The sequence below is a fragment of the Micrasema longulum genome, unplaced genomic scaffold (assembly GCF_059751315.1).
Source record: "Micrasema longulum isolate JH-2025_06_02 unplaced genomic scaffold, ASM5975131v1 h1tg000131l, whole genome shotgun sequence".
Classification (NCBI taxonomy): domain Eukaryota; kingdom Metazoa; phylum Arthropoda; class Insecta; order Trichoptera; family Brachycentridae; genus Micrasema; species Micrasema longulum.
Window position 1 is genome coordinate 1,336,992 of NW_028277337.1, and position 21,084 is coordinate 1,358,075.

Genomic DNA, 21,084 nt, shown 5'->3' on the forward strand with positions numbered 1-21,084 from the left:
ATTATAAAACGTAATCGCCAGAAGCATTGGTAACAAGTAATCACACCTTACGGAGGGCCGAGGGCGACTGATGCACTGACGGACTGACTGATGCTGAGATCTAAGATACGAATACAAAATACTTTAATTATACTATAATAGAGATTTTGAAAAGTTGGCGCCAGCGCACCAAAACTTGGACCGCTAATTCCGCCCATGTATTGGAGAGTTTTACACTGTTATAGTAACCTACACTACCAACTGTGCATGCTGCTCGGATTTAGCATTTCCAAAGATTGCCTACCAAGTAATAATAAATTATTTTTGAGATACTTTTCCATTTTTTGGGGTAAGAACTTTTCTGTGGTGTTCTGCATTTTTATGTTTATAATTAAATCTGTAAACTAAAGGTACATAGAGTAAAATATTTAAGAAACTAGATTTTGTGAATATGATTTTCAAAACATTGTAACCAAATGAGAATTTCAATCTGTAGTTCCATTGACAAAAAAAGCAAACTGCTGTTCTAAAGCATCGATATAATGTTGATCAAATGATCAGGTTGTGGTTCAGTGGCTAGTGTCTCAGACTCGCGGATTAAAGGCCCGTGGTTCGAATTCCACTCTACCCCAACTTGATTCCCATTTTCTTATAGTGGTTATTTACAACTCGTTGAAAATGGCCCTCAAAATAATATATTTGGGTAAATCATAAGAACTCAAATATTTCTTTATAGAAAAAAAAAAGATGTAAAATAGAAAAATGGTGTTTTTTTCCTTCCCATGATCGCATGCCCTGTTTCAAGTCACCGCACGCCACAGGTATGTATGTATATAATGTAGGATACAATTCGTATATATATACGTAAACTTACCCACAGTCACATAGAAGCATAGTTAAAATTTTATTTCCATAAGCCCATTGACATAATATTATAATATGTCAATGTGCATATATAGTATTTATGAAAAACAATACTTTTTTATTTGATTTTTAAGTTATTCACATTATATTGAAATGTTTATATTATTTTTAATATGTATCTATTTAAGGTAAAAGGCACTGCGTGCTGTGTATATTAATTAATAAATAAACCATGTGGACCGCACTTTTGAAATAGGTACCTTATAGTTGTCAGAGTATATAAAATGATGCATAACCGTCGATTCAAATTGGTCAACTTATTATTTTATTTAAGGCCGTTTTACTATGAGCACGAAATTGTACAAGATCTTGGGCAAGTTCTTGCTCAGTTTTTTTAACGATAATAAAATTACTGTGCCAAATCGTTTCTTGCAACAATCAATATAAGGCGTGGGTATATCTCTTTAGACTGTGCATAAAGCTTCTAAATCAACATGGGTAGTGAACATTTGCTGCTAGCAGATTTTGCAGTCATTCAAATAAAATGACACAAGCAGCAACAAATAATATCGTTTACAGTTGAGTTAAGTAGTCTGATAATGTAATCTGTGGTCTGATAAAAGGTAAGGAAGTCATATGACATAGAATTAAGAATAGTCCAGAAACCGCATACGTGCATCAAACAGAAGGCGACTAAACTACTCTTAAAAGAGTAGTTTTACGCTTTGACCCATTAGTTTCTTTGTAGACGTGGCTCAGTATGCAACTCCCGATTTGAATTCAAATAAGTGGTGTTCTCGTTTTAAAGTGTAGAAATACTACTGGTATCTTAAAGAAACAGGATAGTATCACATTTCATGTGTAATTAGCAAATGCATGTGTAAGAAAATATGCATTACTTAAAAATTGAATTATTTTTCCATCTGTCAGATTAAAAAAAAAAAAAAGATGGACATTTCGTTAGTGTTGCTAGAGGTGTAAATTTTTTTACCCTACTTTGCTCATCTAATCAGAGAACTAATGAAAATTGGACCTCTGATTAAACAACGCCGTGGTAGACCGACATTATCTTTAAAACATCAAATATTATTTAACATGATATTAAATTAATTATTTTATGTAAAATAAAATTTGTTTAATATTTTAAGTTCAAAGTTCACTAATTCAATTACTTAAATGACCCTTTACTTATCTACTCTGTTGTGTCAATCAATGTTTCTGTGTGCACAATAAAATTTTAGAGAAATGAACAAATTGCTTTTTTTTTACCTTACATTTGTGTAATGATTATATTTTTTCTCATCTGGCAACCTAACGCGGCTATTTCACAAATGCACACGGCGAAAGTGGGGCAAAGTGGGGGGATTTTTGGACACAGTCCGATGTATTTAAATATGATTCTACGCTCCTTCTGGACTATTCTTAATTCTATGTCATGCGATTTAACAATTTGAAAACGCACTGTTTTTTCAAAATCGCAAATTTTGGTTTATAAAAAAAAAACAATCATTTAAGTCACAAAAAATTTCTATTATTCCTTAATTCTATAAAAAATTGTGTATTTGGCACAGCGTTTTCCAAAAAAGATACATAAAATATTTTATTACACACTTACCTTTTCTTTGGAATTTTATTTTTTGTCTTTTTTTTAAAAGAATATAGTGTTTTTATCTCAAGTATTTTATTTTTACAGCATGTTCTTATCAAATTAAATTAAAAATATTTTGTATTATTTCAAGCAATACTAAAATTTGTAATTTTTTATTCAATTTAAAGAAAACATTTTTAAATAATTAATTAGTACTAAACCTTAAAAACACGAAAATATAAATTGGAGTTTTCATGAAATGCATACAACGATTTTTTCCCTAAATATTGGGAAATTTTATTTATATGGTATCACGTTTTTTAGTATGGCACCACAAAATTTCAATGGTCATTCACATCGCGGCAAAACTGTTTCACACTTTTATGGTAACTGTTTAAACTATCTTCTTTTCACATTATGTTAACTTCAAACAATATTTCTATTGCCCAATTTTTAAATTTTCTGCATCGTAATTTATTGATGTAGACTTTATTCTTCCTAAACATGCGCCAACTGCATGTCACTATTTAGTAAAATGACAAAATTCGACACTTAAACTAAGTGGTCAATTACACTGCACCTACTTTGAATTTAGTTTGAGACAATAATTTACACATTTTTTTATTTACCTCAATTTTATTCTCCATTCTCGCAGCGGCGCGCGGCTCGTTATCTTTTGACAGATCGAATGAGTTTTTAAACATTTTCAACATAAAACCGGGGTTGTGAAAAACGTAAAAATATGTTTATTGGGGGGAATATTTGAAAATGTTTGGAAAAATATGGGACCTAAATATTTAGATGTAAAAAGCGGGAAAACGTAAAATCAAGGAACGTAAAAACGAGGTTTTACTGTATTTTATCCAACTTGTGTTTTTACAACACAATATTTACTGGACCAAATTCTGCACACGATCATGTACTATTCACTGACAAATGTGATACGGGCTTTAGTGTCCTTTTAAAAGAAAACTATGCGGGTTTTAAAAGCATACTTTATCCATCCGCATTTTTATTTTAAAGATTAAGTTTCGGTTACATTTGAGGAATTTTATTCTGAACTTCTTCTCTAGAAGAATATCCAAGTGTGGATTGCTAACTAATTCATAAAATAAAATTAGAGAATTGAAGAGTCTCCAATACATATTGGTAAAATACGAAGAGTTTGGGATCATTAAAAAGAGTAAAAAGGTGTCTTAAAGAAAACGTGCATAGATTTTATTTTTTTGTATATTTATTATCTTTAAATAAGATGTATTTATATCATGATACTACATAACCCGGTAGATAACTGATTTACCTATTATTAAATTAATTATATTTTAATACACAGAAAAACTGCCAAAAAAATACTATCAATTTAATAATACACGGTTTAAATTAGGAATAATATCCCCAATAAAAAATGTTCAATGTGTAGCTACGAAAAGTTTTTAATGGAAATGTACATATTTAAATGTAGCTAACATCGAACTGTCGCGGCAAATAGTTCTGAATGATATAGACAAGATGGTGGAAAACTAATCAAACCGACTGCCGTTATGCTGTTTATTGTAAAGCGGCAGCTCCAGAAATGATTTCAATCAGTTCTCTTGTGATCACAGCCTGCCTAGTTCTGTTAAATGTTAGAGTGAGTTTATCAATCATCTCGCCGGCGTTCTTGCTGGCATTGTCCATAGCTGTCATCCTGGAAGACTGCTCGGAACAAGCTCCCTCCTTCATGGCGTAGAAAAACATGGAAGCCATAGAGAACTCCAGGTAACTCTGGATGACATCAGAGTCTAAAGAATCGTAGATTGACATTTTAGGTGCGGCCTAAAAACAAAGAAGAACACATGATTCTCTTTCTCAATCGGAATCAAATACGATAAAATTTTACATTTTCTCGGTTTTGACACCGAAATGTTTGTATCTTATTTTTTTTATATGCATATTATCATACGGATATAATCTTGAATTATTATTTTTTTAACATTTTTATCACCCCTTTTCACATTGTAAATTTATATCATGTATGAAAAAAATAGAACAAAAGCATCCCTTTTCATTCAGGCATCTTTAGTACACGCATTTATAGTATGAAATAGAAAACATATATATTTTTTTTTAAGGAATAACCCGGTAAAGCTTTAAAGGCTTGTCAGCGGGTGGGAAAAAGGTCATATGGAAGAAAGTTGTAAAAAAATACACAACACTCCAATTAAGAAAAAAATATTTCATTGAATTTTTGCACGCGGAGAACAGAACAGACGCCGAAGGCATGCGGTCCACCAAGGTCCACACTGAAGAACCGATCATCCATGTAGTGTGCCCAATAAAAGTAAATCAATGCCATAAAATCGATTAGCGTTCTGCCGCGGAAGATCGGCGACGAAATTTCTGTTTCTTTTCTCGAGTGTGGCGCTAGCCTTAGATGCTCTATTAAAAAGATTCATTACCGAAACTGGGATTTTTCATACAATCTGTAGTTAACCTCTTACCTGCACACTGTTATGGGCCTCCAAATGTCACCATACCTTGGGATATCTCAGTGCCAGAGCTAAATGGAGCCTTTTTCGGGACAAATATACATGGCCATAGGTTCCCGGTGTGTACTGCAGCATTTTCTAAATAAAATCTTTATTTGTGTTTTGACTTGTGACTTGGCAGTTATATGGAATAGTCAACATTTACTTTTCACAACACAACATCGTATTTTTACAACAATTCCACATCTTTAGTGGACCTTTGGTTAAACCTGAGGATGCGAGAGCATTCCCCCCATACCTAAGGGCTTGGAGGATGAGATTTACCAATAGATGTAAGCATTCGTCCTCCATCAGGTAGCCCTGCTCATTAAAGACTAAGGCTTGGGGGGCGAGAATGAATTTACGAGGACTCGGAATAGATTTGACACTTTTCGTAGTGAGCTTGTTCAGCACTCGCCCCCATTCAAAAGAATAAGATTTTTTCATATTTATATGTGGGGCATATTTGACAAAAAGCAAGAATATAATAATTACCTCTACAGCGCCCTGACTGAAAAGTGGGAGTTCATCCTGAGAATAGGACACCACAGACTTGAATTTGTTGTAGACGATCTTTCCGGATGAAAACTCATATCCAGAGTTCAGGATGGCAATGGTCAGCTTGGCAGCATCCAAGAAAGTGGGAGGCAGGCGGCCAACCTAATAAAGAAAGAAAAAAATAAATAATAAAACATTATTTATTATATAAATAAAAGACGAGTGATACTTAAATCCACAAATTTGGAAAATCCAGTGACCGGTTTCATCGTTTTCGCGACATCTTCGAGACTGGTATCTTTATTAAGGAGCTCAATGTATTTATACAAAACAGAGGTAAGGATAGATAATTCAAAATTATATGAAAGTAAATTAAATAAAGTTATTTTTATCTTAAGGATCATTATCAAAAAAAATTCGGATTAACTAATGAGTTGATATAATGCTATTTTAATGAGTTTAAGTAGAAACCGGTCACTGGATTTTCCAAATTGGTGTATTGAAGTATCACTCGTCTTTTATTTATATAATAAATTACAATGAACTTCCATCAAGAATTTTCACTTACAAACTTAAATGTTTTAGATAAAATAAAAAATAGATTAAAAAAAATTAAAAATTGGGTAGTTGATAAATACATTTAATTCAACTTTTCATGTTCTAAAAAATAGCAATTCGTCATTGTGCCGGCAATAACTGTATAGTTATATTTTTAAAATTGTTCAGGAGATAATTAAAACAATGTATCTTTTGTGGATGGATTTTTTTAAATACTTTTTTGATAATAAAATGGGAAATTACGTTTTTTTTTATTGTGAAAAAATATTTAAGCATATTTTGTTGATAGATTGAGTTTTTCTACTGACATTTCTTAGTAGAACTGCATTTGAATTATAATGATAAAAATACATATATAGTTTAATTCCACTTTTATTTATAATTTTTACCAGTGACCAGTGACAGAATTATATAAAACCATGATTTACAACCCCTGCTTGCACTTATATAACATAGAAATTTGTTTTATCTCCCACCAGTCTGACGATGTTGGTCATGACAAAACCCGGCCACTGGTAAAAATTATAAATAAAAGTGGAATAAAACTGTATACGTATTTTTATAATTATAATTTTTTGTTGAAATAGAATTATAAAATTTTAGTAAGAAATTAAAAATATAAAAAAAAAAAAAGAAAGTTCAATTAACAGACAACAGATACGAGGGAACGATAATTGAAAGATATCTCAACCGAGATAAAGAAATCATTAGGGAATGTGGAAATCAGTGCATTTAGAGGATTTATGACTTGGTCATTGGCTGGTTTGAACAATCATTTTACATGAGATCTAAAATTTTCAGTAAGTATGTAAAGCAATAACTTAAACAGCCAATGATGGGTCATAAGCCTTGTAGATCCCTAGATTTCCACATTCTTTAATAATTGGCGACCTCCATAGTGTAATGGCTAAGACACTTGACTAATGCACGGAAAGTTCTGGGTTCGATTATCGGTGAGAACACAAGAATCAAATGGGAAATTTCTTAAGCCTCGGTGTTTTGCGCTGTAATTCACCACTGTAATTGGGCCTCCTTGCCTGTTTGATGTAAAAAATAAATTCCATCAACTCGTTTGAGATATCTATCAACAATGGTTCCTTCGTCTCTGTTGAGACATCGATATTTAGATGAAATCTTATAAGGGTTAAATACTAATCAGTCTGAAAAAAATTTCTGCTAAAAATATTGTTAAATTCATTGTAATTTGATATTTTCTCCACATACCACGTGTGTTACTTATTAATATCACACCAGACAAGAATAAAAACTGATGACGGCAGTATGCATAAATTAATATATCTTGATAATTTAGTTAAGTTCTCTCACTTCCTGGGCGACCAGCATGATGTTCTTCCCGTAGAGACGCTGCAAAATGTTACGCGACTTGTCTCCGACACAGACGACTTTGGTGTTGGCCGCCACTTCAGGAGCCGAGAGGTCATTACGGATGACCTTGGACACGCCGGTATGAACGGCACCGCACAGACCTGTAAAAGCATAACCAACATGAGAAATGCGAGGATTTCATATGTAGTTACTATCGCCTAAATAAAAACATACCAGCAGCAGCACAGGGTTTTTAACCAGGGTAGGCAGTTACTTAACTGAAACAATAATGACCTATTTCTTATCTTTATGCAGGATATTTTCATAACGAGTACTTAAGCGACATCAATATAAAATGTAGGTAATAGCTTCAATTTATCCAAATTACACATATTGATGACTCCGAAAAACACACGTTTCTAACACACATGTTTTTAGTAGCATTTGTAAATCTATTTTCCTATTAGCCTCATAAGCAGTCACTAACATTTCAAACAGTTTTAATATTAATATTGATAAAAGGAAAATAAAAAAAAATATGGTTTTTGTAATTTAGTAAACAGCCTGTAATGTTTGAATAATTAATGATACACTAAGTTATCCCATGTTGGGTCATTATCAAGTACTCTTTATTATTGTTGTAAAAACACTTTGACTTTACACTTATGCACAGATCATATTTATCCAGACAAGTACCTACTCAGTGTTGCTATAATACATAACATACCTTTCCATTTAAGTTAGTAACAAGCTAACCATAATCTAATAACACAATAAACAAATAAAACAATAAATCATAACATAAATGTTCTTCATTTCATATTAATTTCCGGTGCCTCATTTCTTGGTAGTTTGTCACTACCTTGGGCTACCTCCGATTCTTCTATACTTCGCATTCTTTTCAATGCCTTCCCTGCTTGCATGTTTGCTTCTTCTGAGGTGCTTGGAATTCCTATAATATCTGCCCACCTCTCCTGCGGAGGGATCTCCACCATATCATCTTCCTCTTCTTCTTCTCTACTATATTGAGGTTTAAATTCCTCCATTCTGGCATTTTCCTGGACCTCCTTGTCTTCTCCATGTTTTAATTGATTTACATGCCTTCTTTGTGTGTCGCCATTATCTAGTTTTATTTCATAATTAGACGTACCAATAATTTTTGATATAACTCCTTTACTCCATTTATTAGACTTTCCGTACTGTCTGGCCCACACTTTTTCATTTACATTAAAATCACGTATTTCCACATTTTGATTATATTCTTTTTGGAATGTCTGTTTAGTAATATCTGCATGTGGATGAAACTTATCAAATCTTGTTCTAAATTGTCTTTTATTTAACATTTCTGCGGGTGTTTTCCCTGTGGTTGTATTTGGTGTCGTTCTCAAATTATATAATATTCGCGGCAACTTTACAGACCATGGTAAATTACTCATTTTTCTTAACTTTGATTTAAAGATTTGGACATATCTCTCTGCTTGTCCATTCGTTGCTGGATGGTAAGGTGCTGTCTTCACATGTCTGATATTGTTCTCTTTTAGAAAGCTACCAAATACCTCCGATGTGAATGCTGTACCATTATCAGATACCAAAGTTTCTGGCAACCCTTGCGTTGCAAAAATATCCCTTAACGTAGCAATTACTGTATTACTTGATACGTCTTTAGCAATTTTAATTTCTGGCCATTTGCTGTAGGCATCTACCAAAATTAAAAACTGCCTACCTGCAAAAGGTCCGAAAAAGTCTATATGCAATCTTGCCCATGGTTTACTTGGTGTAATCCACTGATGTTTGATTGAGTTAGGTTGCTTTCCTTGCTCTTGACAAATATCACATCTGCCCGTTGTTTTCTCAATATCAGCGTCTAACCCTGGCCAATAGAAATAACTTCTTGCTATTGCTTTGGATATGACGATGCCATCGTGTGATTCATGTAATAATTTTAATAGATTGCTTCTCATTGACAATGGTATGATGACTCTACTACCATACAACAAGCAGTTTCTTTGAATAGATAATCCATCCCTTTTTTTATGATACACTTTGGCTTCCTGTTCAACGTTTTCTGGCCATCCTTTTAATACGTTATAATATACTTTTGATAGCACTTTATCCTTACGAGTGGCTTCCGCAATATCTCTACAATCGTATGGGAATGTTGTTGGAGTATCTTCCAAAAGTAAGACTTCTGCTGGATCTCCTGGTTCTTTTATTTCTTGTTCTACCGGCCATCTGCTTAAAGCATCCGCATTGCCAATCTTATTTCCCGGTCGATGCTCAATACAATAACTATAATTATTTAGAGTCAAAACCCATCTCAACATTCTAGGTGATAATACTTCTGGCATTCGTTTTTCTGCATTGAAAATACCTAACAAAGGCTTATGATTGGTTATTATTTTGAAATCTCTTCCATATAGAAATTGCTGAAACTTCTGTACCCCAAACATTATCGCCAATGCCTCTTTATCTATTTGAGCATATCTTCGTTCATGTATGTGCATCGTTCTAGATGCCATCATTATAGGCTTTTCATTTCCATCTGGCATCACATGTGACAAAATAGCTCCAACACCATATTCACTTGCATCACAGCACAATACCAAAGGCTTATTACTATCATAATGAACCAAGGTGCACTCTCCTGTTCATTTTTTCTTGGCTTCTTCAAATGCATTCTGTTCCTTTTTTGTCCACTTCCACTCCTTGTTGTTGTCTAACAATCTGTATAATGGCTCTAATGTATCTGATTTTTCTGGAATAAATCTTTCATAAAATGTATATAAACCTAAAAATGCTCTAAGTTTCTTGGTATTACGAGGTGTTGGTGCCACCTGTATACATTTTACTTTCTCTTCCGTTGGGTGTATTCCCTTATCATCAATTAGATATCCTAGATATTTAACTCTATTTGTTCCAAATAAACATTTTTTCTCATTAAGGTGCAGTCCATTCTGGTGTAGGATTTTCAACACTTTCTCCAACCTATGATTATGTTCATTCCAATCTTTTCCTGATATTAATATATCATCTAACATAACTGATACGCCCTCTATATTTGCTAGTGATGTGGACATTAATCTTTGAAATATGCCCGGACATGTTTTAACTCCAAAAGGTAACCTATGCATTGTAAATAGTCCCTTAGGTGTATTTAATGTTAACAATTTGGCTGTCTCATCATCCACTTCCACTTGCAAATATGCTCTATCTAAATCTAATTTTGTGAAGATTTTACCCCCCGCTATTGTTGATAATGCTTCATTTATTGTGGGTAAAGGATATGTATCTAAATTAGTTGCTTTGTTGATAGTACATCTATAATCCCCACATAATCTTATACTACCATCTTGTTTAACAATTGGTACTATGGGCGTCGCCCATTCTGAATATGTTATTGGTTTTAATATTCCATCTTCCGTCATTTTGTCTATTTCAGTATTAATTTTTTCTCTTAGCGCCAGTGGTGTGGGTCTACATTTCATGAATATGGGTGTAGACTTTCCTTCTAGTAATTGTATTGACACTTTCGGTCCCTTATACTTTCCCAATCCTTCATTAAACATATCTCTATACATTTTTTTTATATCTTCCAGAAGCAGTCTGTCTGTTGTGATATTGTGTATCTCATGAATTCCTTCAACTGTGATTCCCAAGTCTGCAAACCATGCTCGTCCAAGTAGACTCGGCCCACTTCCTTTTGCTACTAACAGAGTTAACATCTGTTTATTTCCATTATATTGGACTTCTACCAACATCTCTCCCATAATCTCTAATCTACTTTTCGTCCAGGTTTGGAGTTTGGCATTATTGGGCCTCAATTCAGGTCCTCCCTTTGGCCACAACTCTCGATAATATGTGTAACTTATGATGGATGCGCTAGCTCCTGAATCTACTTGCATATCCACCTTGACTCCGTTTATACCGAGTGTTACATAATATGGAGTCACCTTTGCACTCCCCCATGCATGATACACGCCACACATGTCATCGCAGTTTTCCTCTACATTATTATTGTTATATTTATTTTTAAAACAAATTCTTTGTATGTGTCCTCTTTTCATACATAATCTGCAAATTGCCTCTTTGAAACGGCACTCGCCTCTATGTTTCTTTCCACAATGTTTACACTCATATATCTGCATATTATTTTTCTTATTCACACTTATTTCGTTTATTTCCATCGGCTCGCTATTATCTTCACTGCTCAAGGTTGAAAGATGTATTGTCTTCAAGCCCCTTTTTGCACTTTCAAAAGCTTGACAGATTTCTACTGCTCTTTCATAAGTTAATTTCTCTCTCGTTAATAAGTCTTGTTGCAAATTTTTGTCATTCACGCCGCAAACCAATCTATCTCTTAATGTCCTTTGTAAATCCATGAAATTACAATGCTTACTTATTTTTTTTAACTCTATAATGTAGGCATTTATTGATTCCTCAACTTTCTGTTGCCGGTTGTGAAATTTGTAGGATTGTATGATTTCGTTAGGCTCTTTATTGTAGTGTTTGTTTAATACATGCAGAATTTCTTCAAATGTAACTTCTCTGATGTTTTTAGGTAATATTAACGCTACTAACTGGTCGTAGGTTTCTTCTCCACAGTTTGCTAACAGGTTGGCCTTTTTGACATTTTCTTCTAGTATTTGATTTGCTTCCAGAGCAAAACAAAATCTGTCGATATAATGGCTCCAGGTTTTACCTGGGCCATATTCACTAAATCTTAGTGCCATTTTCCTCGTTGCCAATGTAATGTTTGAATAATTAATGATACACTAAGTTATCCCATGTTGGGTCATTATCAAGTACTCTTTATTATTGTTGTAAAAACACTTTGACTTTACACTTATGCACAGATCATATTTATCCAGACAAGTACCTACTCAGTGTTGCTATAATACATAACACCATTTTTTACTACACAATCCAATAGCCAATAATTTATTGAGTCTTAGTAGTATTTTTATTACGTAGATCCTTTACTTACCTACGCCTATATCACGAACATTAAGATAATTTAAGATTCTTTGACTCTTTAATTAGTTTATTTAAAACACATTACAAGGGATGAATAATATTGCATAGAATTTATGCATACTTGAAAAACTGATAAACAGTCATTCACTACCTTCATGTAGCCTATTAGATTTTCGTTATCTAAAACATTTAAGTTTGTAAGTGAAAATTCTTGATGGAAATTCATTGTAATTTATTATATAAATAAAAGACGAGTAATACTTGAATCCGCGAATTTGGAATATCCAGTGACCGGTTTTATTGTTTTCGCAACAAGAATTACTAGAATTACTAGACATAGAATTACTTAATGAACAGGTAACGCACGTGCATTCTCCATTACTATACCCATTGTCATATATTTTTACTTATGACTTTTTACCCTTTGTTTTTCAGAAATCATAATTGACAAAAATCCCACTCACGAAGGATGGGACACTAAAAATAAAATACTTAAACTCATTAAAATAGCATTATATCAACTCATTAGTTTCCCAAAATTTTTTTTGATAATGATCCTTAAGATAAAAATTACTTTATTTTATTTACTTTCATATAATTTTGAATTCTCTATCCTCTGTTTTGTATAAATACATTAAACTCCTTAATAAAGATACCAGTCTCAGAGATGTCGCGAAAGGGATGAAACCGGTCACTGGATATTCTTAATTTGTGGATTAAAAATCACTCGTCTTTTATTTATATATTAGATTTTTGTACGTTGATGAATTTATTTTTTAATAAAAATGTATAGCACCCTTGAAGTGATCATTCACGAAAACAGCGCTATGGAAACCAATTTCACACTTCTTAATAATAATTTATGATTATTATTAAGAAATGTGAAACTGATTAAAAGGGCAAAGAAAGTTCTTGAAGGAGTTGAAAAGACTACAAGTGAGCTGTCAGATGAGGCCTGAAGGGCCGATTATGGAATGGCTATATTGCGGTTATCACTGACCATTAATTGCCTGCTGGTTTTAATATTAGTACCAATGGATACTATGGATAAGATTTCTAGTTGGATACCTAATGAGGTTGACAAAAACCTACCCCTGTCAGAAGTGATGGCAACAATCAATTTTTGAGGCGCAGGAGCATTTTCTGCTACTTCAGCTTTTTCGTAAAACTGTACAGATCCGGCTCCATAGGGACGGGCCTGTCTTAGGTCTCGTTCTGCGCGGGTGTACCTATTTAAAATACGAATGTTTAAAAAGTAAGTACAAATTTAAAATTTATGCTATTTATTATATTATTCATTATATGATACACAAATATGCTACAGACAACAGAAATGAGAACTTTGCATGCTATTGCTGGGAAGACTTTACATGCTCGTGTAAGGGACACCACAATCCGAGACGTCTGTGAGGTTCAAGATGTGGTCAGATGGGAGTGACAGCGTCGACAACACTAGTATCAACATGTACAGAGAGTGAATTTCACAAGAATCCAATACATAGCTCTGCATGGAATACCAGATGGTCAGAAACCACCAGGGAAACCTTTAAAACTTGGAGATACCTGGAGTTAGCATCACAAAGGGATAATCCTGTAATAACAGGCTCTTAAGTCTATAAAAAGTTGAAGAACACAAATATAATATAAAAATGAATTCCATGCTGAGGACACATTATACTTGAATACTTTTATTGTTATTAGGAAAACATAAAAATATCTTTATTTTACTCTTCCACATTCATCCCTAAGTGAAATAAGCGGACTTCACCTGATGGACCTTCACAGACACCTTTAACATCCAGCACCATTATTGCCTCTATTCAAAGTTTGTTGTCCTATTATATTCGATTTATTTGTTCTTTTACAATTTATGTATTACTTTTTTTACATTAAACATAATGTTCTCTGGGGAGTCCCGTGACGAGGGAGACATTTTATTTCATTTTAAAACATGCCCTATTAAATATAATTAAAACATAGTCTCAAATACAAATAAAACATAATAAAAGCACATAAAACTCGCAAATAAAAACACTATAAATAAAAACATATTTTTACGTATTGGGTCTGATTGTTCATTTCGTAATAGCGATTTTATAGTGATAGTATTTACTTACTGGAAGACTTAAATGGAGAAGTAGACCAATTCTCTTTGACCAAAAGTTGTGTTAATTTTCAATTGCTTTTGCAGCATCAGGGTGGAATGTCTAGTAACTCTATTAATTATGTTTGGTGTAATGGGAGGTATTGAATAATTGTATGAATGCATTAATAAAACTTTTGCATTTACAGCGAACTCGGTTATAACAATTTCGGAAATAGCGAGATCTCCGATGTAACATTGGTTGACATTTTAGTTCATGCTTTTTTCCATACAATTGTTCACTGTTATAACGAGCTACTTTTCAGACATACCAAACAAAAATATTGTCAAAAATTACACGAAAAATTCTATTGTTAAAAACAACATTCTCGAAATAAGAACCTAAGTAATAAAATCCAAACGGTCGGCTAACGTAAAGAATAAATACCGCCGGGCATTGGGATCGGATTATGTTTATGATAGCTATGTAATTGTCTAAGTACCTAATTTGTATTTTTCGCCGACAATATTGAAAAATGAACACACATGGTTTTTAAAAAATCCAAGCTTTGTGAACTTAGTAAGTGCCAGTTGGGCACATTGTTACAATTTACAGCTGCTTTTGTAGTTTATGAATGACATGCTTGTTTCGGGGTTTTTTTTTAGATTTTTTAATGTTCAATGCTTATTTCAATACCCAATAAACATTACAAATGGGTGATGTCAAATGAGTCAAACTAGACCAGATCAGTTAAAACCTTACCCCTGAATTATTAACATATCTACTGACAAGAGGAAGTGTCACTCAATTCGTGAAAAAGTGGCAATTCTTTGTAAAATTGAATGTGGCGTGAAAAATGTGGAAGTGTGTAGAGTTTTCTCTATCTTCATCCACAGTGTCAACATTGTGGAAAAATAAGGATGTTAATTTGTCTGCATTTGAAAAAAAATATCACAACACAAAAAAATTTAGAAAGTGCGATCATACTAATGTCAGTGAAGCATTGCTCCAATGGTTTTGTATCCAAAGAAATGCAGGATTTTCCATCGATGGACCAATATTGCGCAAGCGAAAAAGGTCGCAAAACAATTTGGAAATGACGATTCCAAATGTAATAATGTTTTTATGTGATAGATATGTTTGTAAGCATTTATTATAATTTTCCCTAAGATTTTTTTTAAATTCTGTAATTATATATACACATATGTATTTACTTGTTTACTTAGTGACAATGTGCAATAGCGATTGTATTAAAAAACCTTTTTCTGGTATAACGAGTAACGCTTATAACGAGCAAATTCAATCGGTCCCATCTTCCTCGTAATAACCAAGTTCGACAGTATTTGTTTTACAGTCATAATATAAGGATTTTTGTACATGTCAAGAGAGCTCGTTCTGACAGGGACTTAATAGAATAATGAACAAAACATACTTGGCAGCCGACACCATCTTCATGGATTGGGTGATCTTCTGAATGTTCTTGACGGACTTGAGTCGCATGGAGATGTGCTTGAGTGTTGCCATATTACGGCTCTGCTGGGTGTTCACCAGCCCAGCTGCCTGGCTACATACTGCGGGTGCTACTCGGCCCAACATCTAAGGAAGAAACGCAAATTCGACAATAAAATAGTAATTGATTACTTTTTAGAAAATATAATTGATTCAATTAAGATAGAGATAAGCATATAAAAAAAGGAAAAATTAAGTTAAGAATAAAATGCAGATAATTTCAAAGAAATTACCATATTCCCTTCTCAGAAGAAAAATATTTGGACATACCCAAAATATCATGAAATGTAAATGAGTTGATAAATATCAAAAGCAGGTATGTCCACAGACCACAATGATCCACCAGTGTCCATGTGGATCTACTAGCTTCTGAATTAAAACAGAGTTTTTTGACAGTATTTTATTGTAATAATGAAAACATGTTTTAATTCAAAAAGTACTGAAATGATCTTTTTTTTCTCTACATTTTGTAGAACAAATAATTTTTTTTAAATTGGGTTGACATACCGGCGTTTGATATTTATCAAATCATATGTATTTGTTCAAATTGTGCATATATATTTATATACATACATATGTATTTGTTCAGTATTAGGTGTTAACATAAGTTTTGTTGTTTTTTTTTCAAATTTAAACATGAGCACTAAAAGTAAAACCACAGATATAGGTAAAACAAACTGGTAAAGGTCATTCGTAAGAAATTTTTCTTCAATACCAATTATTGTATTATTGCTTTTAAGTTACATAAATTATTTTATTTTATTAAAATGGAATGTCAAGTAGATGCGAGTGAGCATTTTCGACACGTTCTTTTCGCAAATTAAGGGAATAACGGAGAAAGCAAATCAAGAGAATACATAACTGAACAATTCATTGTAAAATAATGATGGGGAAATATCAGGGCGTAAGTATAGCTTGTGAGGGTCAGTATTAAATAAGAACGCCAACCTGTAAGTTTCATTCAAATTTATAAAACTTTTACCTTAAGTGATAAAATAAGTTGTGTCCTTTTTTTCCAAATGAAGAGAACAAGAGTTCAAATTACAACAAATTAGTCAACAATGTATTATTCTTCACTAACCATTAGCTTCAGTCCAATCGGAAGTGAAATATAAAAAAACAAAAGAAAGTTTTATGTGTCCTTATGAGTGCAACCTACTAAGTGTTCGGCAAATGTGTTAAAACATTATAGTTTTCACTCATTTTTATTTTCTTTATGCGCAGATATACTTTCTCATATATTTTTTCAACTGTCTTTTTTAAAGCATCAATTAAACTATGATTTTTTTTAAAATTCAAATGTTAAAAATACTCGCATACACCTTTTTCAAAATTCAAGCACACAAATCGTTCTATTTGCAAATATTAAGGACAAATGCTGCTCATATTTTACAGCTCTTTAGCCAGAAAACGGACTTGCTACATAAGATTAAAACTACATGTGATTATTGTACACGGGTCAATCCCGATTTTACTAGAGGGTCAAGATCACTGATCTAGTAATTAGAAATATTAATACTACGAAAATACAATTGTACAAAATAAGTAAGTGTTTTGGCATTCAAAACATAATTTCTAGGTCAAGAAATGAATACATTATGATTAAAATCCTCTATTATAATAGTTTTTGTAAAATAGCAATGACAGAATGAACTTAGTTGTGAGGATAAAATCAAAAGAAACCTTAGTTTAAGTCTTAAAGTGATAATCTTGAACAAGTCAAATAAGGTAACCAATTGACACATCGACACGGATTGTTTAAAGGTATTTAGATAAAAGATACATTTACGTTTGACATCCAGGATATCTTCCAATCCGATTAAAATAAAATTTTCATATTAAATTAATATTATTGGATATTCTTCGGACAGGTTATCGTAAAATTTACCGTCAACCGGGGTTATGTAAGAATCGTATAGCAATATTTTACGGACACCATAAACGACTAATATGTTTAAAATAAAGTTTTACATGCGCAGAAATGCCTCGAAAAAACTCAAATCCCTAAAGTGTTAAGCGTAACATGTTTTAATAAATGAATATATTTTCCACAAACCTTGCGAATTGACGGAAAATCGAGGCGGAGAATGGCCACAGAAAACACTGACGGGATCTACCATAGACAAAAAATGGCACATCCTACCGTAGAAATAAAAACTTTCTTTGCAGGTAGGTAGGTAAACGTACAAGATTTGTGAGACTTTACAAATTATTATTATATTGCAATTTACTCATAAAATATTCTATTTCACACTACAATTTATTATTTTTTTCTAACTTTCGTTTTTAATACTTCTTAACAGTTGATTTAAATAAAAATAATATTCCAAAGTATGTATAATAGTTGTGAATATTTTTAGAAAAAAATGTATTTGGTATCTAACTACCGTGCTTGTTTAATTTTGATGAGTTGAGTTCCATTTTCAAATGCTTTTGACAAACAAAAGAGGTTAATTTTATTTTAGCTTTATCTTTTTTCCATTTTATTTTCAGTTGAAAGAAAATAGCAGAACATGTCGGGAGTAAATATTTTTTAGACCTGTTTAAAACTCAAAATCTAAAGTGATATTCAAAATAATTTTTCATTATTTAAAAATTAATTTTCTAAGACAAAACATTAAACAATAATGCCTGGGTAAGTTTAATTTGAGCCATAGTTTTTTGGTTTCACCCAGTTAGTTAATCAGAGTTATTATTAATTTGTTTTTATTTGCAGTAGTTGTGGAGGAACTTCTTGCTATCGATATGAAGATAAAGGCTCGCCCGTTCGTAAATATTTTGTTAATTTATACGAATGTCTTTGAATATCCTTTGACAGATATGTTAAAATCGTTAACCAATTAATACGTATACAATTGTTCAATTAGTGAAACAGTTTTTTTTTTCAGATAAAAAAGCTTCCATTGTCGGCTTATAAAAGGAATGGCTTACAAGATAGAGTGTTTTCAGAATATGGAAGCATAAGATATCTGTGTCAAGCTTCGTCTCCAAGTTGCTCACCTTGTGGGCCTTGCGCACCTTGTTGTGGGCCTTGTTGCGGGCCTTGTGGACCGTGCGGGCCCTGCTGATTTTGAAAGAAATTTTCAGGAAAAATAAATATGAAGTGGTTCCTTCCAAATAATATCTGTTTTTGCACTACCATAAAATATGCATTAAAATAGTATGAAAATGAACACAAATAAGTCAAAAAACCATGAGCAGTTAATGTAAAGTACATAGGTAAGACCTAGGCACATATTTATTAAGTTGCTCACTCATGATTGATTCAAGACATTATTCTTTTGTAGGCACCTATTAAAACATGTTTTTGTTTCAGGTTTTGGATGTTTCTGGTTCTCTTATTTCCTATCAAATGAGAGGCTATGCATGAGGACCGTGCAAACCTTGTGAACCTCACAGACTCGAGAACCTAGTTCCAAAACTTGTGAACATTGCTGTTAACAAATTGCAACAAAGTATCTTCGTTTACTATTTCAAAACAGGATACAGAACATATTGAAAACCAGTTATAAAGAAAAAAAAACCGTTTGAAAAACAAGAATCGTTTTCTAATACTAAAAGAAAATATTTGTTAAAAATAAAAACATTGATTTACATAATAAAAAATCTCCCGGCATGTTATGTTTTAATTTTTACAATGTTAAAATGTCGTTTTCACGTACTTCCATGTTTCTAAAAAATCAACACAGCTAGGTCGCAGTGACGTCAAGAGCTAGGCTTATTTAGCGAGACATATATACATAGTAATTTGTTGTAGTTATATCTGTAGTCGATAACTTTACAACATCCCAGTTAATCTAAACACAGCATCCATCAGATGAAAGAATGGGTTCATTTGACTCTGTATTCTATGAGCCATTTTAGATTCTTGTTCAATATATGAAATTATTTATTATATGTACTGTCTAAGTCAATTATAAAATAGTTATATGAAGAGACATATGAACGAGAAACTGTAGCAAAAAATAAGGGCATTAAAATAATGGTACCTATGCAATATATTCATAAACACGATCAGCATATTATAAAACTTCAATCATGGCACATGGCAGTCCATTTTTATCCCACCCTGTGTTAATGATGAAGAGATCTACGAAAACCTGGAAGATTTATCGCAAAGAATTCAAAGTTGTAATGAAAATTCACTAATCTACAGATTTTGGACATTGGGACATAAAAATAAAAGTTACTCTTAGAAGATTTGATAAATAGCAGATTTTGATTTCTGGTAACGTTTGGGAACATGAAAAATATAAATTGCCACCATAGAATTAATTCTTAATTCTACTATTACAACAGAGATGGGACATCACATTTGTTTAGTTCTCAGTATAATATTATTTAATTATTTATTTGACGGACTTATGCAGTCCATTCTAACGATGGTAAATACAATTTCTATATTTTATCTATGTCAACTCTTATAGTAAGCTTACAAATCGTCGTTGTGCGTTGGAAACTGACTATGTGCACTACAACAAACCATCACGCCATTCTCTCCGTATGGATAGGCAGAGAGGACAAAACGCCATATCACTTTGTCTTTGCATACTTATTTTGCTTCCTCTACATTCATACATTTTCTCATGAGCGCGCGCCGATTTTTCCGACTTTTGACACGTCCATCTTCAAATATTTATCTATGTGCGTCCATTCTACTAAATACGTTTTTTATGCCAAAAAAAGATTTTAATCACTTTTTAAATTATCAAGTACCAATTTTAGTAAACGTTCTACAGTTTTAAAAAAAAAACAGTATTCTAAGACATTACTATTAAAATCTGTGATGTTTTTTGTTTCTCTTAATTTTTTTTGTGAAAAACAGCTGATTTACAAAGCGCAAAAACGAGATATTATTAATAATTAATATAGGTTCGTACAGATTGTACACATGAGTGACATCTCACGGAAATAATTACAAACAAAATAAATGTTTGATAAAATAGAAATCCATGGACTAATAGCTTGCAAAATAAAATCATAGATGTAATTTTTTTTTGTGATTTATCTTCGATCATTCCCTAACTTTTCAAAATCAATCTACCTACATAACAATTATTATACAACATTAAAACCAATTGCGTTCAATATTCTCAAGTCACATAGAATTTTCATGGTAAACCTGGGCATGGAATAGCGTCTTAAAATATTGTATTAATTTTTTTTTTAATATCACGGACCTGAAAAACATATTGTA

At 32.3% G+C, this 21,084-nt stretch overlaps 1 protein-coding gene and 1 long non-coding RNA gene across 3 annotated transcripts; one reads left to right on the plus strand and one right to left on the minus strand.

Moving 5' to 3' along the window:
• Positions 1–3,647: 3,647 nt before the first annotated feature.
• Positions 3,648–18,055, minus strand: ATPsyngamma (ATP synthase, gamma subunit). Its single transcript, XM_088241694.1, has 6 exons — positions 17,944–18,055; positions 15,811–15,974; positions 13,387–13,523; positions 7,321–7,481; positions 5,434–5,598; positions 3,648–4,246 (listed from the first exon to the last, which is right to left on the minus strand). Exons 2-6 carry the CDS (start codon positions 15,972–15,974, stop codon positions 3,980–3,982), a joined length of 894 nt encoding a protein of 297 aa, XP_088097820.1. The 5' UTR covers positions 17,944–18,055; the 3' UTR covers positions 3,648–3,979.
• A 302-nt stretch (positions 18,056–18,357) lies between these two features.
• Positions 18,358–19,503, plus strand: LOC148284331 (uncharacterized). Of its 2 annotated transcripts, none has more exons than XR_015825164.1 (4): positions 18,358–18,522; positions 18,607–18,652; positions 18,776–19,106; positions 19,204–19,503. It is a non-coding gene; the product is annotated as an uncharacterized LOC148284331 (long non-coding RNA). The 2 variants fall into 2 exon arrangements; XR_015825163.1 differs by having other exon boundaries at positions 18,359–18,522; positions 18,604–18,652.
• Positions 19,504–21,084: the final 1,581 nt, after the last annotated feature.

Bases quoted from the DNA above. Each gene is read 5' to 3' on its own strand.
- ATPsyngamma (XM_088241694.1), bottom strand. From the start codon at position 15,974: ATGTTGGGCCGAGTAGCACCCGCAGTATGTAGCCAGGCAGCTGGGCTG. The intron at 7,482-13,386 runs GTAGGTTTTTGT...ATGCTTTTACAG, and splicing joins TGCCATCACTTCTGACAGGG to GTCTGTGCGGTGCCGTTCAT. The intron at 5,599-7,320 runs GTGAGAGAACTT...TTTCTTTATTAG, and splicing joins TCATGCTGGTCGCCCAGGAA to GTTGGCCGCCTGCCTCCCAC.